General features: G+C 36.3%; 1 protein-coding gene across 14 annotated transcripts in view; it reads right to left on the minus strand.

The window, feature by feature from the left end:
* The window catches only part of LOC119774102 (membrane-associated guanylate kinase, WW and PDZ domain-containing protein 1-like), a 138,890-nt gene that overhangs the window by 81,391 nt on the left and 29,751 nt on the right, over positions 1-27,748 (minus strand). For 13 of the 14 annotated variants that reach the window (XM_038271440.1, XM_038271441.1, XM_038271438.1 and 10 more), the window contains exon 2: positions 19,247-19,363. In XM_038271440.1, the coding sequence (XP_038127368.1) occupies positions 19,247-19,363 (117 nt within the window). Of the gene's footprint in view, positions 1-3,476; positions 3,735-19,246; positions 19,364-27,748 lie in introns of those variants that run through there. The other variant, XM_038271449.1, reaches the window with a different exon arrangement.

Genomic DNA, 27,748 nt, shown 5'->3' on the forward strand with positions numbered 1-27,748 from the left:
ACAGATTTTAAAGCTCATGGGATAGTTATTTTATTTAAGGTTATTATATTTTTTGTGAAGGAAAAATGTATATTAATATTTGTATTAAGATAAAGATGTATAATCCTCAAAATACTTCAAAACAGTTCAAAACAATCTGTTTGGATAAAAAAAAAGGAGACCAAAGGACAAAAGACAATTTCAAAGCCAACACCTGTTTAATAAGAAACATTAAAGATTTTAGGCTTAGCCTCGAAAACATGGTTTGTGAACATATCTGGCTTGCCAAAAAAGCTTTGTTTATAACAAATGAGCAATTTTTTTTAGAAAAAGAGATCATATCTTCTATTTATTTAAAAAATAATTTTGAAAACCTATGTTTGAACTTATTTACATTAAACCTCGACAAGCCTTGAGATCTAATTAAATAATACAGTGTGATAGCTTAGCTTCAATTACTGCTTCCATCAAACATTAGTAGGAATGCTGGCCTTAATAAAGAGGATGGGAGGAGATCAATGTAGTGGAGGCCCTCAGATTAATGATTAAGCAACCAGCTACTCCACTCCAGGTCCTGCCTTTGTTTAAATGTGCAACTAGGAGCAGGCCATTCAGCTTTAGGTCCAATTAGCTAAATTACGGTTATGAAAAGCTTCAGCATCAATATGTTATCTCCAATTGTGATTCAAACTTATAGAGGATAATTTAAATATAGGATGATCTTTCAAATAATATTTTTTCTTTTATGATTTCATGTGCTACACAAATTTTCTCAATCAGCCAACTAATTTAACGCTAACAATTTTAGAACAGTGTTCTAATGAAGACAATCTGAGCAGTGCAACTGTGGTAAATGCATATATGTTAATTATTCAATTTTATTAGTGCAGAGACAAATGCATTACAATACAGTTTTATGAGTTGACAATGAGCACTTTCAGCCCCAAACACAGCATGAACCTTTTATTACCAGCCTGTCAAGTTATATCCCAATTCTCTAAAGTTGCCTCGAAGGGACAAACCAAACACTAAATCCTGACTGCGCCTTTTGTGTAATTTCTGGTCATTGTACTTTAAGGGATAAGTAGGGGTTATTCAGTTGTTTGTCATTTGAGCTGCTACATCCTACATGTACAACAAACTCTTCAGGTATCAATGCAACACACTTTCTAGTTTCAGCTATTTGTATTTAAATTGTTACCTCCTTACTTTTTTATACATTGAGTAGTAAAAAGACACTAAAATGTATTTTAGCTTTAAAAAAAAATAAGTCTTATAATATTCTTGGAGAATCTTGTATGTCTACTTATGTTCAGACAACAGTAGCCAACAGAAGGCATATGGAATCTGTAATTTCCCTGTGGGATTATTAAAGTATGTCTGATTCTGACGTAAAAGTTAGTTGATGCTTCTACTTATTCACTCTGCTAGTGATGGTAATAATACTTGTCTAGCCTAACAGGTTGACAAATATTATTGAAAAGGCAGTTTATGAACAACTGCAGACCTTTTTTTTGATCAAATCATAACCTCAGCAGTTGAGGTGTGGGTTAAGTTTTTTCACAGGTCCACAAAGAAAAAATGTAAATGACAAACATATCATAGTGTACAATTTCATGAAATAATTTCTGGTTGTTAAAAGATGATCATAAGATCTTTAATTGATAGCCTTGAAAATTGTATGGCACTGTATTAAATTGGCTTAGATCTTACTTGAAAGAAGGATCTATTATCTTTGTTTCATTTGATGTTTGCCAATCTGAATCTAACAAAGGTCATATGTGGGGTTCACCAAAGCTCTTGTTATTTTGCTTAACATCTATTTATTTCCTCTGGTTCAGGTTAAAGAGTAATACAATTAAATCTACAAGTTATTATACAAAAAGTTTGAAAAGTTCAGTTTAGGCAACTGGACGTAACGTTTTCTAGAAGAAACATCTGGAACCTTGACCATGACCTGGATGACTAAGAATCTTCACAGATATTTCCAAAAATATCAAAATAGATTTCAGAACTCAACTAGACACAGTGAGGCCCAAACCTTATTTACAATCAAGAAATCCATCAATAAGAATTTCTAAAATCAAATTTGTACAAATGTGTAAGGTTTAAAATAAAACTATCCAACTACATTTTTACAAATGTCTCTGTTCAAAATAAGTAGCAAGAAGGTCAAAGTGTGATTTCATTTGCATTTTGAATTATTTTACAATATCCATAGAGTTTTTACCTAAAATAAAAAAATAAAAAATTAATCGAGTGGCTGCAAGTCCTTCAGAATAACATTCAGTCCTAACTCACATCAGGTAAACTAAACATTATCACACAGTGCCTACATCAGTGCACCAGATGTTCTTCTTTGAAGGACCTAAGAGGTGCAGAAACTCTCAAAATGAAAACATAGATTATATCTATGGCAGTCCTTAACATAAAGGACGTATTGCATATTTATTATTTTTGTGCATTTCTTGCTTTTATGAAGATTGTTTTACCACTATAAACATTTGCCTGCAAAGCACTCTGATTCACCTTTTCTATGATTGTTGCAAAATAAATAAATTGGTGTAGCCTAAAAAACAAAAAGCAGGAAACTAAAAAAAAGGTTTGTTGTTTTAAGTGCTAAGAGCATTGCATAAGCATTCAAATTTGAATTATTATTTTACTGCCATAATTCTGAAATATAACAAACATTACCCAAATCTCTGCCTATTTAAAGTGTGGCCTTCTTTATGAAAGAACTTGATTATTTCTTATTACAAAAAGGGACTCCAGGTGTCTCTCTGTAATTCTTTGAATAAAATGACGACATAATTCCCCATTAAAGAGGACAGAAGGAGAGAAAAGCCAGATACACAGCACTGCTACTGCCCAACACAACAGGCTATTCTTTCTGCTCGCGCCACAACACTCCTTACAGCTGAGTCCAGGCGCTGTTCTCCTGCTGTTCCCCCTGCTCCCTCCCCGTTTCTTCTTTTCAACATGGGGGTATACGAGGAGGGAGGGGGAGTAAAATGAATAGCAGGCAAGCACAAGCAATGTGAAGCATCGTTAGCTGGGAATCTTATAAAAGGACACAAAAGATGGATTTCACCTCTTTGAAAAGCTAATGGCTGGAAAAGAAATACAAGGGAAAAATAGGGTTATTGAATGAAATAAAAATTGGGAGGGAAAATAAAGAAAAGCGATTCTGCTGCGATGGCTAAAGACAGGGAAAATGTCCTCTAACAGCAGGAGAGTGTGTCAACACATCAGTGTTTAAATGTAGACCCCCCCTAAGCAAACGGATACCTCATCATCAGGGATGCACACAGCAACACATCGGAGCATATCAATACTAAATCACAATCTGCATAAGACCCAGTTCTAGCTGGCTCTACACCTGCCTCTATTTCTGCATCTCTGTATCCCTATATTCTCTCCTCCCACATCCCTACCAACCTAATCCCGGAAGCCAGGGCATCACTCCCATGAGAAGAAGACAAATGTCACAGAATTACCTCCACGCTGTCTTCCTCTCTGAGCACTAATCCACAAAAAAATTCAGATTGATAAATCCGAGCAGGATGACTCCAGCTTTTCCATTCCCATCCAAAACCATCCATGGATCATGCAGCTGTCCACCAGCACAGATTTCCAGATAGCAGGCTCATTCAGGCTTCGGGTAGCCCGCAGCTGCCGTTTGTCTTCAAAGCTCCATAAGCAGAGCAAATTAGAGGTCCAGCCCAGTTTAGAGTTTAAGCCAATGTGTGCTATTCACACTCCAGCTCCTGTCTGAGACCAATGGCTGCAGCCTCAAAACCCCCTGCATGTTCCCGCCCACTGCCTCCCTCCCTCCTACTCCTGTTCTCTCTCCTTCCTCTCCTCTGTCTTTTCCTTCATCTCCTACTTTCTTAGTCATAAATATAGACTCTTGACATTACCTAACACATGGTCTGTTTTGATAAACAATGAGCTTCATGCAGGTCTCCTCAGTGAGAAAACCTTGAAGGGTAAGTGCAGGGTTAAAGAGGGGTGCAAAGGGCAAGAAAACAGGAGGCTCAAACAATAGACATAGAATGTGCAACAGATGGTAAGAAAAGGACAAACTAAGATAAGACATGACAAAAATTCTGCTGGTCAATGTACTGTGCTTTACTAGAATTTATTAAAACCGCTCGGGAAACAGCTGGGAATTGACTAAGATTTTGGATATTAAGCGACTCATCTTTAAAGATTCAGAATATACGGCACTAAATTCAATGTACAATTCTTAGTACAATTAGTGAACTGCTGCACAAATGTAAAGATGTGCAAACCGGTTTGGTTGTGCCAATTAAAATGAGAGATTATTTGTCTACAAGCAGCTTGAGGGAGGCAATAAAAGAAGGATGAGATTCAGAGCTATGAAATTGGAGGTAATAATGTTAACTATTAACAAAAATAATAATAATGATAATACTACATTATAAGTGTACACAGTCTATCTTAATGTCCTATAACAGAATTTATGTTTTATGTTATGAGAGAAATAATCCGTGCCATAACAGGTAAGGTGTGCACTGCTAACTCTTCCAAAAAAAAAAAGAAAAACAATCCATTTGACTTGGTTGCCAAGTTTGAAGACGTTTCGCTTCCCATCTAGGAAGCTTTTTCAATTCAAAATTGTCAGGAATAGTGTTGAGTTCAAGGTTTTATACAGTAGCCCAACAAAAACCTGTTTTTGTTTTAAAAACATGCCAATTGGAACAGACAAAACAAAAACAGGGCTTTGTTGTTTTTTAATTTTTTTTTGAATGACTACAACCTGGATGACTGAGAACCTTCACCAGCACTGATAACCCTTCACTTTGCAGGTTCTTCTAAAATTCATTTTTTATACACATGCTACAATATTTATGTACAGTCATTTAGTTTTGGCTATTTATATAAAGATTGTCTGCCATCCTGCTGCATCAATTTGTGCCGGCCTGCGTCAACATTTTTCCTTTATAAATATTATTGTACTATTATTTTTTTATTTTTTAAGGTCAAAATATATTTACATAGCACAGAATGTCTCTACATCTTCTGGCATTGTACCAAATCCTCCTTTGTTCCAAGAATGATCACATACAGGTGCTGGTCATAAAATTAGAATATCATGAAAAAGTAGATTGATTTCAGTAATTCCATTTAAAAAGTGAAACTTGTATATTATATTCATACATTACATACAAACTCATATATTTCAGATGTTTATTTTGTTTAATTTTGATGATTACAAATGACAACAAATGAAAATCTCAAATTCATCATATCAGAAAATTAGAATATTGTGAAAAGGTTCAAAATTGATGGCCCCTGGTGCCACACTCTAATCAGCTAATTAACTCAAACCACCTGCAAAAGCCTTTAAATGGTCTTTCAGTCTAGTTCTATAGGCTACACAATCATGGGGAAGACTGCTGACTTGACAGTTGTCCAAAAGACGACCATCGACACCTTGCACAAGGAGGGCAAGACACAAAAGGTCATCGCTAAAGAGGCTGGCTGTTCACAGAGCTCAGTGTCCAAGCACATTAATAGAGAGGCGAAGGGAAGGAAAAGATGTGGTCGAAAAAAGTGTACAAGCAAGAGAGATAACCGCACCCTGGAGAGGATTGTGAAACAAAACCCATTCAAAAATGTGGGGGAGATTCACAAAGAGTGGACTGCAGCTGGAGTGAGTGCTTCAAGAACCACCACACACAGACGTATGAAAGACATGGGTTTCTGCTGTCGCATTCCTTGTGTCAAGCCACTCTTGAACCACAGACAGCGTCAGAAGCGTCTTGCCTGGGCTAAAGAGAAACAGGACTGGACTGCTGGTGAGTGGTCCAAAGTCATGTTCTCTGATGAAAGTAAATTTTGCATTTCCTTTGGAAATCAAGGTCCCAGAGTCTGGAGGAAAAGAAGAGAGGCACTTCATCCACGTTGCTTGAAGTCCAGTGTAAAGTTTCCACAGTCAGTGATGGTTTGGGGTGCCATGTCATCTGCTGGTGTTGGTCCATTGTGTTTTCTGAGGTCCAGGGTCAACGCAGCCACATACCAGGAAGTTTTAGAGCACTTCATGCTTCCTGCAGCTGACCAACTTTTTGGAGATGCAGATTTCATTTTCCAACAGGACTTGGCACCTGCACACAGTGCCAAAGCTACCAGTACCTGGTTGAAGGACCATGGTATCCCTGTTCTTAATTGGCCAGCAAACTCTTCTGACCTTAACCCCATAGAAAATCTATGGGGTATTGTGAAGAAGAAGATGCAATACACCAGACCCAACAATTCAGAAGAGCTAAAAGCCACTATTAGAGCAACCTGGGCTATCATAACATCTGAGCAGTGCCACAGACTGATCGACTCCATGCCACGCCGCATTGCTGCAGTAATACAGGCCAAAGGAGGCCCAACTAAATACTGAGTGCTGTACATGCTCATACTTTTCATGTTCATACTTTTCAGTTGGCCAACATTTCTATAAATCCTTTGTTTTTATTGGTCTTCAGTAATATTCTAATTTTCTGATATGATGAATTTGAGATTTTCATTTGTTGTCATTTGTAATCATCAAAATTAAACAAAATAAACATCTGAAATATATGAGTTTGTATGTAATGTATGAATATAATATACAAGTTTCACTTTTTAAATGGAATTACTGAAATCAATCTACTTTTTCATGATATTCTAATTTTATGACCAGCACCTGTATATTTTTATATGTCAGTTAGTACCTGTCTTTTAAAAGTACCACAAAAGACACCAAAACTGCGGCCGCAGATACGTTTTAGATTTGCAAAATCGCTTTGCATGCGGTAAATGTTCAGATTTGCATATCCTCCAACCTTAAATTTGAGCAGCTTGGTCATTAGACCATGATCTATATACTGATGAAGGCACACATAAACCACTTGCACCTTTTTTGAAGATCTGCTCTATGTTTAGAAATATGTTTTCACATATTTTAAGCCACACAAACCCTCTGAAGATCCAACCCTAAGAGCCCACTATAGTCAGGTAGGTAATAAAAAGTAACTTCCAAGACATAACCGGTACGTCACAAAACTTAATACTTGTTAGAGCAAGTCTCATAATTTAGTGGGATTTATTTGTCCATGTTGTAATATTTATTAAAATAAACTAAATAAACAAGGATATTCAACGAGAAAATTAATATCATAAATGAGAGTTAGACGAAACTAAGAATGCTAAAAGGTTAGATAAAGGGGCAAGTAAAGCTGCTATAATAATTTGTAATGCAAACTATTTAAAGACAACGTTCATGGATAACCTAATGCTTGCTCTCTGCAGTATTTTGTATAATGTCAGTTTTTACTTAATTTTGTTTTTCTCACTTTCTATTGACGTCTGTCTTTATTCTAGCCAAATTACTCTTAAACATTATGATAGATATCCATAATCATCACTAAAAGATATTGTTATTGTTTCATCCAAGAAAAAGTGGTTTACCAACAGTGTCAACATCCCGGCAACATTATATATATATCCTATATATATCCTATATATATATATATATATATATATATATATATATATATGTGGTCAAAAACTATACACTAAATAATGCACAAAAGGGGTAAGCAGCAATTATAATATTTACCAGCTTCTGTCCATAAAGTGGATTGAAGGTATCTTACAGAAAATGAGAGGCATATCTGAAAAGATCACTAAATTTCAATTTGAAGAAAAGCTTTTTACCTTCCTTCTATGTACATTTTATTGAAAACAGCAAAACTGCTTTTTTATATCCTTCTCAATAATTAACAAAAAAGCTTCAGTGGCAATACAGCCATCAAGACATTTTTTGTCATATTATTTCTAACAACAATGCTTATCTAAATGTTAATTGATGTTGTTAGTTATAAGCTCTGAGATCTAAAGTTGGAAGGCCTCTTTGCAATCACCCTAATCTTTCAATTCCACCTTAGCTTCGACATCAAATTAAATTCGTTACTCTGGCTGGCAACTCAGAAACATGAATGTAGATGAAGACAATATGAAAAACCTAATGATCATACCATTTTCTGATGTATGAATCATTTTGAGCTTAACTGTACTTGAATAATAAAACTGTATTTTGTCATTGCAAGGTTGGTAGATTTTACAAGCAGCAGAATGCATTTTTGCACAGTTTTTATCTGCTAAAGATAAAAACTGTGAATCCTCACTATGAAATAATAAACTTATTTTGTATTTTTTATTTTATGCTATAATTTATTGCAATTTCCATCACAAAGACTACAAGGAGGTAATGCCGAATAGGACATCAAAGGCCATGCATGCAGACTGGGATGTAGAAAATATATAAGGCCTGATAGATGGACTCACTGACCTGGATGTTCATGAAAAGAAAGGGAAGAATCATAGTTAACTGATCTTAATATTGTGCAGCCTTCAAAATCTGAGCTTGTCAAACTAATTACAAAATCTCTCAAACTATGATAAGATTATAAGGGGTTAACCTAAAAGATTGCTTGAAAACAGCATATCTAATGAGGCAACATCACAATTTTCTTTCTCACTAAGGCTGTATGACATACATGCTAGCTGATTAGGCCCAGCACAGTAGAGCCTAGGGCTGGGCGATATGGAAAAAAAACTATATCACGATATGGATTATTTTATATCACGATAACGATATATATCACGATATACCACAACTGATGTTGCATTTTATGTTTTCATAGTCCGTCAGATGGACAGGGTTGAAAAAAATCTTTCATCGCCTATTTTTTACCCATCATCTTGTTTCCTAATATGAGAATCCCAACCCCAAACCAAGAACACCAGTTATGCAATTTGCGGCCATGACAGTGAACAGTGAAAAAGTTTATCACGATAGAAAAAATAGAGGAGAAAGGTCACGATAGACATGTTTCTCTCGTCCTCGCGATATATATCGCCATATCGCCCAGCTCTAGTAGAGCCACATCTAAATAATCACAAGACCATCACACACATCTGGAGCACAACAGTGGATCTTTGTTCATTCAGTAAATTTAAGCTTTTCATTTCCTCATCCCACCACAGAGGACCATCATCGTCACTAAGTAGCTACTGTAAAATAAAATTAGCTAAGGTAGGTTACAATGAGAAAATGAAAACTGAGCAGAATATCATTGCTATTTTAATCAATTCTTTAATCAGCTATTTAGATTCTCTTTCTGTGTATTGAACTCTCTTTGGCTCAGGTGTGAGTATGCAGATGCTGCAGGCTTGATCCCAGTAACTATGGCGATCATGTCTACCATATTTATATCCTTGCTCGAGTATTACCACTTTCAAAGGAAGATTATCTAAGAAGAGCTTCACAAGGCAAAGGGAATAGGGATTACCTATTCCATCAACATTATTGTCTGCTTTATTTTTTATGTATAATCTCAGTAGGTTGACATCAAGATTAATAAAGTCAATTTACAGGAACCAGGGCAAGTGTGCAGTTTGTCCCTTAAACTTCCAGTGCACAAGCATAGGAATAGGTTGTGGATAATCTACCATCAAACATCTTTGAAGTGGGCCTGAAAGAAGAATGGCAACATCAAAACAACAGCTGAGACCACAGCCTCCATGGCAGGCTACCAGTTCATAAGTCAATGATTTGTCAAGATGATGATGTCAAGACGATTTTGGTTATTTGTACCTATATTTTGCATTTTCAGAGTTCACATAATTTTATTGGTAACAAGTGACGCTTGTGTGTGCATGTATCTGAAAAAATATTACAGATATGACATCACATGAATCGTACACTCAGAATCAGTGTACACAAATCCTTATACATTATTACTTTGTAAAAGCCTGTCTGCCAAGACTTCTCTGTGAGATAAGATGCTTCTGTTTTCAGAACAGTGTAAACTGTGTGTTATTTGGTCACATGAACAAAAATATGAACCGTGCGTGTGAGAAAAGCAGGCGAATAGAAGCTGGGGCCCACTCATCCGTTACAAGAATGAATGGCCATCATTAGCATGAGGCTCCTCAGCAGCACCCTGCAATGCAGCGAGACACACAATGGCGAGTGCCACGCTTCCCCCTCAGAGAAGCTCTTTTGTTTGAACAGCATCTGGACCTGACCTCCCTGCATTCAATCCTGATGACCCCCTTCTCACATCCTCCCTTCTTCACACCAATCTTAAAACCGTCACTGCCTGTGCTTGCTAGTTCTTCTTCCAGCTAAGGAGAGCAGCCATGTCTTGCCTCAGTGTATTAGTAGAGCTTATAAAGCCTGTAGGGTGAATCAGAAAAGGAAAAAGCACCAGGGTTATTGGCCATCTGTCCCTCTGTGCTGGACGTGCCTTTTCCGAGTGTGCCTGCCCCCCTTTTTTACCACTCTCATAATTCCCACCCCTACCCCCACCATCCCTGATTCCTTTAGCCTATATACACAGCATCAACTACACAGAGACAAACACTATCTGCCATGCATACACCACAGCCTTTAGATGGTGGATGATAGCAAGACCATCAAAAAGAAGAAAGAGAGGGAGAAGAATACAATAAGGACCTGCCACTTGCCTGGATGGTGAAAAGGCCTGGAGCTGAAAAAGAAAAATCAACCAGTAATCCTTTACTTTGTGTGAGCAGCAAACAGAGATTTGTCTCCCACAATGATTTCCCCAGGATCGGCAATGGAGTGGAAAACAAGGAAGCGAGGGAGTGAAAGACAGCAAGAAAGGGAGGTTAGGATGAGAGAGATAGATAGAGAGAGAGAGAGGGGTGGTGATGAAGGGAAAGAACAGCAGAGGCTGGGAGACGGCGGGAACAGCTAGAATGTAACAGAGAGAGACGGAGAAAGGCAGCCTCCACCACCGAGCCACAGGGACGCTGACACTCGCTTGGAGGATTTGAAGTGAAGAAGAGAGGAGGGCGACAGCGGGAGAGATCAGGTGGGGGGAGGGAGGACTGGTTCACTCTGTGGTTCAAACCCTGGGATAACACTGAGATAACCCTCATCCACAAGCAGCAGCTGTAGATGTGAGAGGGGAATGAATCCCAAGAGAGAGAGAGAGAGAGAGAGAGAGAGAGAGACTTTTCTATCATTTGTGACATTTGCTGCACATGATAACAATGGCCATCTGTATCAACAGGACAAGAAAAGGAGAGGAGAGTGAGTTCATTGCTAGAATGTCCTTCATATAAACACCATGTTCATGCAAACTATTGGTTCAAATGCAAAAAAAAAAAAAATCAGCTGATGGTGCAGGGAAAAGCACCTGTTCGAGTCATGCATGGTAAAAGAGAACAACACATGGACTCAGGACAGGGGGAGGAGACAGAGAGACAAAGAAAACACAGGCCAGAGACGTGTGGCTTTTATTTGACTACTTTTTTCATTCTGCCTCGTCATACTAAGAACAAATTTGCATTCGCTCTGATGAAAGGAGAGAGAGACAATAAAATAAGACTGTGATTGTAGGTAAACAAGATAAGAAATAGGAGAATGAAAAACGGATTTGCTGAATATAAAGATTTAGTTAAAGTTGTTTCAGAAGAAAAAAAGATAAACTCTGCAACACTTAATTAAATACCTTGTTTAAAGGTCATAGCTATAACCTTTCCATCAAAAATATTTTTTTTCAAAAATGATGCAAAGAACATCTCAAGGGGTCAACAACAAAAGTGTTAATTCTACTTAAAAATGATATATAGGTTATAAATAATTGTTTTGTTTTTTTTAATTGTGATAGGCCAAAATATACAAATATGTATTTATGGTGATTATGCCAATGTGATCATACAAGAGGATACATCTGCACCAATAGAAATAGTAGGCTAAAATACTACTTAAGCTTTTGAGTGTTGTTGCTGGCTTAAGGAAGCAAAGGTGCCCAGAAGCCATAGGGTAAGATAAATGTTTGCTAATGCTAACCAAAGATTGAGATTAGCATTAGCGGATTTACTGGTCTGGGAGGAGTTCAGCTTGTTGCTATCACCTTAGAAGTGTACCCTAAATAGGTAAACACAGGATCAAGAGTCTCTTGCTAACATCAACAATGCTTACACCTTATTTGCCACAGTCGACAGGTTAATAAACCCTCCTATCACAGTGGCCAATGAACTCCACACTAAACAGACCTGCAATGACTTTGCAAGGTTGTTTTACTGAAAGAAATTAAGGAAATTGCACATCGACACCAAGACCAGTACCAATGCTGTCTCCAATTAGACACTGTTAAAATGTCCTAATTCTGCTGAATAAACTGCAAAAGTTAAGAAAAAAATGTACAGCAGCTCCTTTTAGAGTCTGATTTAACATAAACATATCCCTTATGTTGGGTGCCCGACCCCCCACCCCCGAGACTTAAAAACAGCAATTATCAAACCATTGTTGAAAAAGAAAAGCTTGGACAAATTGATCCTTTAGAACTACGGACCCATCTCAAACCACCTCTTCATCAGTAGGATTATTGGAAAAGTCCTCTTTTAACAGTTAAATGCCTCCTTAACAATGACAGGCTGCTTCCAGTCAGGTTTCCGTGCCAACCACAGTACACAGAATCCCTGATTAAGGTGTTTAATAACATCTGACTCTGGAAGAACCCCAGCGCTGGTATTATGGACCTTAGTACAGGATTTTATACAGATCACTCAATTTATTAGTGCATATGGACAACTGAGTGGGCCTCTCTGGTTCAAAGCTGGACTGGTTTAAATCCTACATGAAGGACAGGGACTTCTGTGTCAGTAGGGAACTTTAAATCAGAGACCAGAAAAATCCCATGTGGGGTTCCTCAAGGCTCCATTTTTGGGCCCCTCCTTTTCAACATCTACATGCTCCCCTTAGCTCAGATTATAGATCCATGCAGGATCTAGAGAAATCATCAATGCATTTATCTTTAGTACAATTGATTTCTGCAACAGTGTCTTTGTAAGTTTGCCTAAAAAGTCCTTCAGACAGCTGCAGCTGATCCAAAACGTTGCTGCCCGTGTTCTCACTAGAACTTAGAAAGTAGAGCACATCAGCCCAGTTGTGAAGTCTTTACTTTAACTCCCTGTACTTCAGAGAATAGACTATAAGATCCTTCTGTTTGTCTATAAATCAATTGATCAGCATGTCAGTGTATAACCGATTTGTTGTCAGTGTATAGACCTCCCAGACCTCTCAGGTCTTCTAGTTCAAGCCTACTTTGTACACCGAGAACTAGAACCACACATGGAGATGTAACATTTAGTTCCTATGCTCCACTGATCTGGATAAACTTCCTGAAGACTGTAAATGTGCTGAAAGCCTGAGTTCTTTTAAGTCAACGTTAAAAACCCATTTGTTTAGAACTGCTTTTGACTGTAGAAGTTAAACTGTTAATTAGGGTTTTAGTTTAAGGTTGTGATCCAGCTGTTTTAATTACAGCAGCATTAGTTCCTATGCTCTACTTATCTGGAACAAACTTCCAGAACACTGTAAAAATGCAGAAAGCCTGACTTCCTTTAAATCAAGACTAAAAAAAACATTTGTTTAGGATTGCGTTCGACTGCTCTAGTTAAACAGTTCAACTAAAACATATTTTCTTTAGTCCAACTGTTTCTAATATTCTTTTTTGTTTCTGCATTTTTTTAGTTTATTTATTTATATTGTTTTTCCTACTTGCTTTGATTCTGTTTTATCTTCCTGTAATTTAATCATGTAAAGCACTTTGCATTGTCTTTGTACTGAATTGTGCTATACAAATAAATTTGCCTTGCCTTGCCTTGCCTTGCCTTTACTTTAAGTCAAGTAATATTCTTGTTAGACTATTTTTAGTCGTACTTTAGTCAAATTTCTGGTTACCCTACCCAGCATGGGTAACCTGAACAATAAATAATGTTGCTGGAACTTCCTTATCACTTTCTTACATACTGTATATGTATGAGCCTATCAACTATACAGACTGGTTTCATGTCAATGACGAAATTTTGAATTAGAATTTTTTTTTAGATTTTTGTCTGCCCCAATGTGTTTTTAATCATTTTATTTAGTTGTATTTATTTATTTTTTTGCACATATCTTTCTCTCTGTTCACATCATTTTACAAAATTAGTCCAATGTTACGAGCCAACTAATCCGCAATTTAGCCATTTTAACAAGTAGCCTTTGTCTTTCTACTTTTACTTCAGAAGAAATATGTTACGGTAGTGCAACTTTTATTTGAGTAAAATTTCCTGATATTCTACCCACATCTATATATAAATCTAGAGGTCACCCACTGTGCATCAAAATAACCATGGTTACAATGCCCTCAGGCAGTCACAGAGGGCCTTTCAAAACACTTCAGGGAGACTTATTGTAGCTAATGAACAACTTAATAAACTATATAGGAAGCCAAATCACTAAGGATACCAAGTAAATATATTAAGTCCGTTGACTGGTTTTGTTCTATACAGTCTAAAAGGCGCTGTTTGATTACTCAATTGAGCTCAACTATTGCTAAATGCTGTTCATGGTAATAATCATTTAGATGCAAATATGAACCGCTGTCATCATACAAAGAGGGGAAGTAGGCCACACTTAATTTTTTTAGACCATTCACTACTTAATTTTATTGGGAAGTTTTATTGCTTTTTGGCTTATTGGATCAAACGTTTTGCATGGCTAGCTCATATTCTCATGGCAGATTAAAAGTTCACCTAGATTGCCATGCACTTTCACCTTCGTATTTATACATCCAGAGTTTTGCACTAAACATTGAGCCGCATATTTTTTGCACACAGACATACTTTATACATGAGTCCCACAAGAAAAATGAAATATCATCCTTAAGTATCAGTGTGGATAAGTAAGATTTCATTAAAAAAGCTAATATAACCTACTACAGTATAAATTCCACATTCATTGCTTCCTTAATTAGCATTTGTGCATTAAGGCTTTTGCTGTTGAATAGGTTTTTTTCAGATCTCATAATGCCACTGCTATTTTCCATTCTCCCTCAGGGAGTAAATACATTTTTCACTTGCCATCCTGTTTAGTGTGTATAACTTTGTTTTAAATAACTCAACTTTGTTTTTTTACTTTTTATTTACAGAATGTAGATCAGATCATTTTCTTTCGTAGAGTGTCTTAAGGGCAAGGCAAAGTAGGTTCATTTCTATGTTCCATATTTTACACATTCCAGATGCAAGAAAAAGGGCAATGTATATTCTGAAATAATTCAAGAAAAATGAAATTATTGATTATAAAATACAAGAAAGCAGCACTTTGAACTTAAACTTAACACAGTCAAAGGTCAGACTAAACAAATGTTTAATCTGAATTTAAAGCAAAGTTTTCTGGGGGTTTATTTCAGGTTAGTGGAGCATAAGAACTAAAAGCTGCTGCTTCATTTTTGGTTCGGACTCAGGGTATGCAGAGTAGACTTAAGCCAGAAGACCTCAGTAGGTCTGGGCAGTTGATATATTGACAACACATCTGTAATGTATTTTGGTGCAAATGCATTGATTGAGTCATGGACTAATAGGAAGTTATTAAAGTCTATTCTCTGAGACATGTGGAGCCAGTGTCAGGACTTTGACATTGAGATTCTTTACTTTGTTATTTTTGGTGAGGATGCCAGCAGCAGTTATATTAAAGATGCATTTTCTTATTATGTCTCTTTGGCTAACTGATTTATTGGGATATGATTTTAATAATAACAGAAGCCATCGGATGGAGCAAAATCAGTTACAGGCACTTTGGAAATCTTTTTGGCTTTAGGGAAGATCAAGTCCAAAACATGTCCCTGTTTGTGCATTTTTGGAGTCAAGCCTAAATTCACTTAATTGAATTCCTTCAATGTCTTCAGGACAGAAATGGAATATTGATATGGATGTTGAAGTCTCCCACAAATATTAAACGGCCATAATTAACATATATCACAACAGTAATGTCAATAAAATGACTTTAAAAAAGTTCAAATTTGGCCAGAAATACCTTTTCAAACTCCATTGAATCTTTACACAATGTAGCCACCCCTCAATGTTGTGATCAACATGAAAACTAGAAAGCTGTTTATACGTGTGAAGCTGAGATTAAATTGGAAATCAATCAGGACCATTGCACAAACATTAACCATATCCACTGCAACCATTTTAAATTTCATTAAGCAAAAATAAACAATGGTGGTAATGAGCAATATATGTCAAACATGTAAAAGGATTTTATAACATCACAAAACACTGTAGGATCTGTAGGGAGAAAAAAGGCTATATAATATGCAAGGCTATATATATATATATATATATATATATATATATATATATATATATATATATATATATATATATATATATATATATATATATATATATATATATATATATATATATATATATATATATATATACACACATACATATATACATAATGTTCTGTTTACTTCCCAGTTTGACTATAGCATTAAAAAACTCATCATACTACATCATTTGAAAGAAAGCTGGAAATGTTTGTCACATAATCAGGCAGGAATCTATTTTCAATATATCAGAACATCATAATCCGAATAAGGCACAGAGGAAGGCTCAGTGAGGCGGATTTAACAGTCACATGGCTTGTTGCAAAGGAGCCACAGAAACAGAGTAAAAAAGCCTCGATCAAGAGAGAAATAGAGAGTTAAAGTGCATCTGTCTACAAGCTATACTGTATTTTCCTAAGGTGCAGTCCAATTCAGACATGCAAAACAAGATGCAAATTGTATTCTACGTAAACAAAATAACTCATTCTATTGTTAATTTGTTTAGTTAAATAAGAACTTCAGGGCCAGGAAATTTAAAACAAGTGGTAAGATACACATTATATGCTATCTAATTTAGAACAATTACATCCAAAAAGGTGCAACATACTTAAGATTATTCATACAGCAGACATGAACCATTTGGAATTTTGCCAAGTGTATTGCTCCCATAAAAAAGCTAGAGGTATAAAATACAGCAACAGATATTATTTTTTGGCCCATTGTAAATACTTAAAATTTTAGCATGCAAACTGGTACAAAACCTGAAATTTGGAAAGCTCTTTAGGTTCCCTCTTTACATAAAGGATAGCAGTTAAAGAACTGCTATCCTGCCTCTAAACTATCAGTATTTGATAAGATCATTGAAACTAAGGTTAACTTGCAGGTGAATCAATTTCATATTATAAATAGTCCTTTATGTGATTATTTTTCAGATTGAAGAATTAATCCCTCCTTCCATTGTTGTGACAAATGACCTCGTGCAAGCCCTGGACACAAAAACAGCATTGTGCTCAGTTATTTATGAATTAGGGTTAGGGAAGTTTCAACAAACTTCTGAATCCCTATAATAACACAACGGGCCCTAAATGAGTTGAAATGGTTTAAAAGCAACAAACCAGGCTTCCTTAAGACAGCTAAAGGTATGCCCCAAAAGTTCTTTTTTTTGTAGTTTAACTTTAATAGAAAAAAGTCAAGTTAAAATGCATTTATATGTTGATGACATAATAATTTATGCATTTGATACATTTATAGCACAGGAAGTAAACTAACATCTAAACTGGTTTTGTAAAGAAAACGCACCTGTACAGAATAATAACTATATTTATATAATAAATGCATATTATAAACTTTTAGATATGATAATCTTTATTTGTTTAAAAGTGTATACTGATTAAAAATAGTGTGTTCTATCATAAAGTAGCACTCATTGTTTTCTCTTGAGGGCTGAAAGGCATCATTGTAAGAGTTTCATGTGAAATTGTAGCACTCACAGTGTCGTTGGCGTGTCAGTGGTATTATTAATTCTCTAGAGCGGGCCATAAATACTTCCTAAGCTGGGAGATATTAATCTTTTAATGTTGTTTCCTGTGAATGTGAGTGGGTGTGTGTTTTTTTTCTCAGTCAATGCTCTTTTTGGAATTAAAATGTTTATCTTTCTGTACAAGTAATTTCATATAAACATATACACATTTAAGTTTTATTTACATTTTTAAACTATCAACATTATTGTTTGTTTAGTGAAGTCCCTTCCTAGTCAAACTGAATCTTAAAGAAAGGATCCACTATTCACGTTGCAAGCAAAATACTTAGAGAATTAAGAAAAATCCTGAGAATTAGTGGACTCTTCATCCATATCTAACAGACTTTGACGTAACTAGGCCCAGCTGGACAGTCTAACTTGTTGCTTAATATTTAGCTCTCTTTATCTTTTAACATTGGGCTTAAGAAAGTGCCCCAAGTTATGGTGCCCTATCGAAATTATGGTAAATATCAAAAGCCAACATGAAAATTGCACATGAACACCAACATATATCTTCCTGCAACTGGGGAAGATGAAGTCCAAAAAAGGTTCAAATATCTAGAACCTGTGCATCATCTCATGGGTCCCTCCTCATGCTGATTCAGTCTTCTTTTACACAGTAAATACTAGTGGCTGTTAGCAGCCGCGCTTCGGAGGTTATCATCCAAATAAATGGTTGTTATTAGCTGCTATCAATCCCATAGAATGGCTTCAGATTCAGATTGTGCCACTAGGCTCATTAGGTTGTTATCATGTGAGTCCTAATCCTAACCCTAGAGTAATTAATTTTCCTCTGTGGAATTAATGAATCTACAGTATTTATCTGGAAATAATTTAAGTAGTTCTTCACTTACTGTAAATATAACTAAATAAAAATACAGTGATCAGCATCTCACTCATATTGAACAAACCAAAAACAAATAAATCTCATGCCTTGTCAACTAAGTTGTATAATCCTCTCCCTATAAATATTTAACTCTCTGTGAAAAAGTAAAGAGCATTCTATAATAATATCCTCGTCAAATAGAAATGCAATGTTTTTTTTTAAAACCTAATGTATCTAACAGACCTAGTAAATGATATATAAATATGTTTTTATTGAACATGAAAGAAGACTGTCCAACACTGTCTCTATTCTGTTTCTTAATTTTTCTGTTGCGACACATTAATGAATATTGCTAGATCCTCTTTCTATAAGCTGTACATCTGATAACAAGAATTTATGGATAATAAATGATAAAACACATATTAAAGAGGCCAAAAAAGCAGAGCAATGGGGTAACTACAATTATGTAATATTCAACAATTTTAGGGACACCCCTCTCTACCCAGATGCCCTTGTTTACACATGGTCATCTCTTCATTCGTGTTGCATGATGTAAAAACATTGTTTTCATTTACCTATAAATATCAAGAAGAACACCTAAGCCAAAAACAGTAATTAATTTGTCGTAGTATGTCTGTTGGACTTCTCTTAGTAACTAAGAAAGCAATTCTGAGTTCTACATTGCCAGACAGCACATGGCTAAAACAACATGGTTTTATTACTCACAAGGCACAGCATGGCGATATAGATTGGCTCGGATGGTTTTCTGCAACTCGTGGTCAGGTGATGTTTTCTGAAACCTTAAGCTCAAGAAGTGCTTTAGGTCCTTGTTGAGCTTGTTGCCTGAAAAAAATGAAAAACAATATGCAATTAAAATAAAAATTTGAGGGAAAATTTGAGGTTATATTGCTAAAGGTCATGGCAATTGACTGTTGAAATACTGCCAGTTTCTTTAACCCACATCTAAATGTAAGTATTTCAGTGTGGATATCTAAATATTTTTCTATGCTTATATATTAAATTAATGGAGCCTAGGCAGAAGTTCACCTGAAGAAACTCATTGCTCTCTCACATCCACCTGCGACACAGCCAATCAGCTTTGAACCACAGGTCCATGAAAGCCAATCAGCATCCAAAGTCCATCTTAAAAAACTCTCTGATCCGCACTAGTCTGCTCCTGTGCGCAGGTGGTGGATGCGCTGTGTCAGATGACACCTCCTCCATCGTAGCTAAAGCTTCATCAGAGTGTCATTCCTCCCGGACTCGTACTATGTTCCCTGTCTCATCTCAGCCGGTCTGGCAGAAGACCGCAATGTTGAGCCTGATTCTGCCAGAGGTTTCTTCTCAACGGGGAGTTTTTCCTCTCCACTGTTGCTTCATGCTTGCTCATCATGGAGAGTTTCTCTCAACCTGTGTTATCCAACTGGACTTCCATCTTCCAGGTCCCTGAGCGAAGCTCCAGTATCAGCTCACGCAATCTACTAGATCTCCCCATAAAGCTCAGCAGACCGTCTCACAGACTACAGACTGACCAACTTCATCTATCTCCACTCCACCACCAGTTTCAGGCCTGGGGGGAAACGGCCCTATACTTTGCTCTTGTTCATGCATATCTATCAAAATTAAATGCTTCCTGCCAAAGTCTGAGCGCCAAACACAAAGTTATTGTATCAATAAATTCTCCTTATTGTCTTTTCTCTTCGTGTGATTTTTTCAGATTGAAATGGAAGAATGAAACTTTCTGACCTTAACACATGCAACATATTCTTGAAATTCAAACATTTATAGCATACAATAAAATTGTATGCTAAAAAAGCTTAACATTAGTGAAAATTGAAAAATCTGTCATTACTATATGTATTACTAAATTCTATATGTTTGACATCTAGCGTTTACTCTTATTCATTAGGTGCAGGACAAAATCCCAGAAAAAAAAAAAAAGGTCCAACATTTGTTCCATGCAACAAAAAGCACACAGTATGCAATGGAGGGGTTCATTTACTGAAAGAAACAACAACAGCTCCCTCTGACTCAGTAAAAGTGTGACCGATTGGAAGAAATTGCAGAGCATACCCGGAATCTATCCAATCAGATTTGTGCTTGCTACTGACTGAGCTTGAACAGAGCTCCAGTGCTCACAATGGGGCCAGATGGCCGTAATTCACTCTCACGCCAGGGTCTCATTTAGGACCATTTAATGATCTCCAAATATATAAATCATGTCTGCCAGCTCTGGCAGACAGTTCTTAGAGTTGGTGCCATGCTTCCCTGTCGGCCTTATATCCCAATAGTGTAGTCTTCTCTTGCCATGTACATGAGAAGAGCAGGGTCTGCTCAATCTCCTCTTTGAAAAGGTTAGTAATAATTTTTAAATGTCTAAAATTATCCAATCCAAGGCAAATTGAGTAAAAAAAAAACTATGCAAATTTGTTTTTTATGCAAAAGTTAAGAAATGAAAAAGAAAAAAGATAAAAAAGAAAAAGGATAAAATAGAAAAAGACCCATGGCTTACATTCTTTTATGAATATGACTGTAATATTGTATGGCATTTTTAAAGGAACATTTGAAATAGAGTGCTTGATGGACTATTTTAATATACAAAGATACCAGTCTTCCAGCTTGCAGTAATCCATTATTTAGTAGGTTGGACAACAACACAGCAGTTTGGGGGGTTTTTGATCAACATGTGTCCAATCGGCTGCAGTTAGAACTGGTGCTATGGTTACATAATCTGTAGCTATTAAATGTTATATTTTTGTTGGCAGCAGCTTATTCAGCTAAATTTCAGCTTGTGGTTGTAATATGCAAAGCATATACCCACAGATCTTCCATGAGCACAACAGTATACTGTGATTTAGAGAAGAAAACAGAAGGTCATTGAAGCCTGAAAGGAAGAGCTGATAAAAGGGTGAGTTTCAGTGCACAAGAGGCTCTAGCTCGAAATTAATACTTTAAATCAGTAAGGATACTTAAGCCACAGCGGAACTTCATTAGAGGGTGTCATAATAAGTGCTATCCGAATAGTACTGGTAGTAAGAAAGGAGCTAGAATGAGGAAGACGGTGCTTCCTGGTGCCCATTATTATAGCATAGGAACATCCTTTCATTCCCAGCCTAAGAGCTTTTCGGTTTCCTATAGTCATTTGCATGATGGGATATTTAAAGTACAGCCAACCACATGAAGTGTAAGAAACATACATTAATTCTTCAAGTTTATTCTCTGTGACCCATGTGCATACTTTTTTTCCCCAGAAAGCTGTAGCCCCAACATGACCGGTGACATTCATGTGCGTGTCTGTCACGTAATGACATTCCTAAGGCTGAAGGCTGTCTGGATTCCACACTGCAGTCCATAGCTCCTTTTCTACTCTGCACAGTGTTCTTACTGAGGACCCCATGAAAAGTGAAGGGATATGAGTTAAGAACAGGAGGTAGAAGACACAGTTCAAGGAATTCAGATCAAGCCTCCATCATGTGGCTGTGTGATCACCTCAAGCAAAACCAGACAGCCTAGTCTATATATACTGACATTAAATATAACATCACCTGCAACAGGTAATAAAAAAAATATATAAAAGAAACGTCATTAAATGTACAGTCAAATCTACAGTACAACAGGGTGTAAACTAACTCCAAGATTATTAATAGCAAACTCAGCCAAATCGTAACCTGCTTTATAATATTTTGGCCCAGATGCCGAGACACAGTTTGGCTTTCTACGATACAGCATTTTTATATTCCTAAACACACACATACACCACACACATACAGCCCTGTGTGTGTAAGCCAGTGTAAGCAAGCACAGTCAGGTAATTGTTACCTAGCAACCGGCCAGTGCTGATGACCATGATTACGGTCCCTGCTAGGCAAGCAGAAGTCACATTTTTAAAGGCAAAAAAGATACATCAGCACCATCTCTCTCGTTTTCTCTCAGTCTCTTTCACAAACACGAAAATAAAAATACACTTGGTTTAAATAAACATTATTTGCATCTGACGATCGTTTGCTGTTCTATTTTGGAGTTATAAAACCGACACTCACTTAAAAAATCCACTAAGAAAGCAGTAAGAATGTTATACATATGTATACATAAGTATTCAGACTCATCTTCCTAGTAGCTTTGCTGGCGCAGGAGCTTTCCTAGAGAGAAAGATTCTTGTCAATAACAACCCCCTCCTGCAGGTACATACAGCAGGCAGGGGGTGTGCTCCCCAGGTGCCATGCTTCATCAATGAGAAAAGCATAAAATATTCAATATTTATGTGGATCTGAGCTATGGGGATCAAATAAAACAATTCCCCACATTCATGTGTGTGCTTCTTTTATAGGTTTAACCCATTGGCTTTGCTGTGGAATGAACTAAGCCTCAAAATGTGCTGTATTTTATTCTAGTATACCTCTAAACTTAACAGAAGTATCCTAAGAAATATGCAAAAACCATATGCCATTGCAGTTTTGGGATTTCATTAAACAGCTTTTTGCAAATGAGAAAAGTTATTTTAACCAAAAATAAATATATACAATATACTGTACTATAAAATTGCCCTTGAGGTTGTTAAATTCTAGTTATTATACTTAAACCAAATCATTAACGTCTCTGCATTTTATGATTAAGAAATAATAGCCAAATCAATGCAAATGTGCAGGTCATTCTTCCAACAATTGGAAAGAATAGAGGCGGACTTTGCCATCCTAAAGAAATGGAAAGAGGCCGAAAACTAGAGGACAGGTAAAGCATCTTCTTCTGCTAAACAGACAAGAGAGTTTACTCCATTTAAAACTTTGAGGCCTATTATAAAACAGTGGGCAAAGCCACCAACGGTAACACAAGCCAATGAATCCAGTGAAACCACCGCTCCCTGACTCTCCCTACCTTCCATCACAATACCATTACGGCAAACTCTGACAGGTCAAGTTAAAAAAACCTGAAACAATAGCTGTGACAGGTACCATAGCATGGTACTGCTTTCTATTGTCTGCAATGTTACATTTCCTATGAAAAACAAAAATGTTTTTAAATTTTACAAAATACATTTTCAAGTGGCATAACCATTTCAAGAAGATCAAAATGTTAGGGGGAGGCCCTTTTGACTGTCGTCATTCCTACATGTCCCGCCCAAAAAACACTGCTGGCATGTCATTGGTCTGACTCTCATCTGGACGTATTAGCAGTAGTCTTTCAAGATGAATTTGTTGTGAGACTGAAAACTCAGATCATGTGACAATCCAGGGTCCAGCGCAAGGTTAAGCTTAAAGGTCAGTCAGAGAGAAAAAAAACAAAATCATAATTGCCCCAATTTAGTTGGAGTTGCCTGCCGGGCAGGTAACTCACACTAGATTGAAACAGCTTCTTCAAACCTAGAAACCTCATAAGAGCTCATAAGAGCATCCACCACTTCATCCTCTGTCAACATTATTTTCTCTTTCTTCCATTTTGATTAAAAAAAGTTTGCCTCTACTTTAGGTCACAGCAATATCTGATATCTGATTTAGGGACACAAATGTAAACAAAGGTTCAGATTTCTTAACTCCTGCAACAAAATGATGGGAATAACAATAAGGCATAAAAAGCACTGGTATTGGTATTGCCAGTACATCATTTCTAAGACCGTATTGATAGTGAAAAAATGTCGATTTGTGTAACCCTAACCATAATATTAACATCAATTAGGAAGAAGTGAAGAATTGTCTGAATAAACAAAAAAAGTGGCTAAAGTAATCTTCTTGTTTCTTGTTGCTAAAGTTTGAAAAACCCTTTTAGGAGAGATGCTGAAAAGAAGTCTGTGTATTTGTTATTACAAGGTTGAATTGCAGTAGTTCTTCAGTTCAGGAAGTCCACAAAATGCAGTTAAGAGTCTTAGTTTATCGAAAGAAGCATTCTGATCAAAATTAAAAAGAAATACAGCTTTTTCTTTTTCAAGATCCATCATACATAAGAGATCTGATTGTTTTCTAACTAGACATGCTCTTCCCAGTCAGCAGGTTTATTTATAGTTCATAAAGTAGAATGGTAGGCAGACCATTAAGTTATCATGCTCCTCTTCTCTGGAAGCAAATTCCAGTTTGTATGTGCAAGACTGACATCCGTTCTACTTTTAAGACTTAAAGCTTCCCTTTTGGAAAAGCTTACAGCTTGAGTGGCTTAGATTACCCTGAACTATCTTAACAGTTTTGCTGCTGTAGGCTTAGGCTGCCAGAGGACATAATAGACAATTTTCCTCACTCTGCTTCTCTATTGATAATAGCATCATATTCTTCATCTGGTTTTTATAGACTCTCTCTTAAAGACTCCCAGAAACACATTACATGGGCATGTGATACCTCCCCCCCACTGTGCTTGGGAAAAAAGGCATCTGCTTATAATACCCCATTCTCTTTGCCCAGAATCTTTCTTTGACATTTTTGCCTGTCTCCTTGTGAAGTGTGGACGCGCCTTAGATGCAGAAGCTCGTCAGTCACTGCTCAGATGCATCAAGATGCAATGCTACTGTTGCTCTAGACACACTGCAGGACCTTTTGATGATTCTTAATTCGCGCCAACCATTGACTTTGTATGTAAACCCACTGCTTCTGCAGCTCGAAGCGCATATGGTGTGAAAGTAGCATTAGAGGGAGGATTTGATGCCAAACAATTGGGGGTATTGATAATACCTGATGATTTCAGGTATTTGCCGTTGTGTATAGCAAGCTAAAAAAAAAAGAAAATGTTGACCGAGGGGTATCCTATGCTGGTTAGGCTGTGGCTAATAAAGTTCAAAAACCTTTATTACGTACAAGTCTTTAAATCTGCAATTTAAAAGGAACTTTTATATATTTTTTCATATGCTTATTACATTTGATTGCTGAAATACTACCAAAGAGTCCTTTAAATGAGTCATCTTATGTCTGTTAGCTACTACTGCAGCTCCATTATTTTCTTAAGCCAAGCCTAGTTAAAGAAGCTAGGTGGACCCTTAGCCATTCCCTCAGCAACAATTACAGAAGGTTAAGATCGAATATCTAAATGGTTATTCATTTCCGATTTTGGCAAATCATTTAATAAAATATTATCTTAACAACTTATATTTTATTAATCTCTTGGAATGTGAACTGGTTTTAATACATTCAAATTGTTCTAAAGAATTTCAAAAGCAATTTTGACCAAATTACAAACTTTTCAGTGCCAACTGTAGTTTTTAAATATAAAATCCAGAAACCTAAACTGTGATATCATTGAATCATTTTATTGGTTATGGCTTTTTATCATTTTTATTTTGTTTCTATCTCTACATATTAGCTTGGTTTAGTTGAGTTTCAATACTTTAGAGTTTTTCCACTGATAAATTTGACTTAGAGTTAAGTGATTTTTGTTACCTCTTACAGTATATTTTGATGGATGTTGCTTAACATGTTTCAAGGTGTTAAGCTGGAATCCCACTCTTGTTATTCTTACAAATAATGAAATAACATTGGTTGAAATAACATTGGTTACTACAGAATTAATCGCACTGATGTGTCAATGTCAGAATGAAAGCAACTGTCCACTTTTTGACTTCATGATCATGCAGGGATAGTGAATTCTGCAAGTAAACGACTACTGTATGTGATCAGCTTGGCTGTATGATTTGATTCCTGTAAATTTACTATGATGAGTATGTTGAGATGATGTTGGGAATTTGCGCCACATTAATGAACTGATTTCATTTTTTTTTTTAAGGAGTATGTAAACCTCTGATCCTGAAATTGAGGAATCAAACTAGGATTGCATAAAATAGGCAACACAAATCTTAAATGACTAGGTTGACTTGTAAACTGAAAGTTCTCTAATGTAAGAAACATTTGAAAAGGGAACCAGATCCGAATCAGATCTTGAAGTCCATTTGCTCAGGTGTTGTCGGCTACAGTGTCAAAGCCAACGTAAGACAAAAAAAGTCTCTGCAGTCACCAATATCACTTATAATATAGGTAAAGCATTTAGCCAGAATTTTTTTAACCCTCTCTGAAAATGATCAAAATATCTTTATTGTGTAATCTGCAGAATCAGATGTGTAGGAAGATGAAGCTGGATCTTCCTATGCCTCTAAAAAACAGGCGTAGGAAGGTGACGCTTGAGGGTTATAGACCTTCGGAAGCACATCTTCTTATGCCTCTGAAACCCAGGGGAGATACACAAATCCGAAGCTTCAGATTCCAAATAAGAGGTGCTAAATTGCATGTGCACATTTAATTTTTTTGTAAGTGCAATAAGTGGGAATGTTGCAGATGATCTACAAAGATTGCTGCACAAATGTTAAAACATACAAACCGGTTTGGTTTCACACGTTTAAAAGAACAGATTGTGTGATTTAAGGCAGTTTGAGAGAGGCCATAAAAGAAAGATGATGATCCAAGCTAGGAAGATGGAGGTAATCATGATAATTAGGGAGAAAAAAATAATAGTGAGATACTCATTAACACTTATAGGGCACCTCAACTATGTGGCCTATTTCAATGTGCTTCTAACAAAACAAAAAAGATGAAAATAAAAGTTAAATATAAAAAAATAAAATCTATTGTTATTTCTGACAGTCCAAATATGTTTTTCATGCACAAAGGATTTCTTTCCATCGTCTACCTTTGTACCAGGACCTCCTTTGTAACAGTAATGACCCAGACTTTTTTGTGTGTAGACTGGATTTCAGTTTTAGGTTTAGAAAATCACTTTGCACATGCTAAATACTTACATGTGCTTATCCTTCACCCAGAGGTCCATTTCAAGAAGCAGGTTTTCTATGCAGGTTGAATACTAATGACGTAATGGATTGAACTGTGGTGAAACAATTCTGTATGATGATGCTGACAATAAGAAATGTTTAACTTTGGTTTTGTACCCCATTCCTGCATGTGATGAGTTTAGAGCCTTGAAACAGACAAATATAATCTAATGTTTGATAATTATAAACTAAATACATGTATACATCTCAGCAACCCTGCACAATTTACACAAATATACTGTCTCTCTTAGAAATTCTGTCGCATAGCCTTAATCTTTATAACAAATACGGAAAGGGGGAAGTGACTTATGCCATAGTCTGCACATTTATAGTGGTTTTGGGTGAAAGGGTTACTGCTACCCTCCTCAAAGTTACATAGTGCTACTGAAGCCAAATACAGACCCCATTAGGCCATGACAGAGGTGGAATTAAGGTGTAAGTTGACAAATAATCACAAAAATTATGAAAATATTTTATGAAGATTGAAAAGGTTCTTA

Source organism: Cyprinodon tularosa, unplaced genomic scaffold (assembly GCF_016077235.1).
Source record: "Cyprinodon tularosa strain WSP-4 unplaced genomic scaffold, ASM1607723v1 ctg8, whole genome shotgun sequence".
Classification (NCBI taxonomy): Eukaryota; Metazoa; Chordata; class Actinopteri; order Cyprinodontiformes; family Cyprinodontidae; genus Cyprinodon; species Cyprinodon tularosa.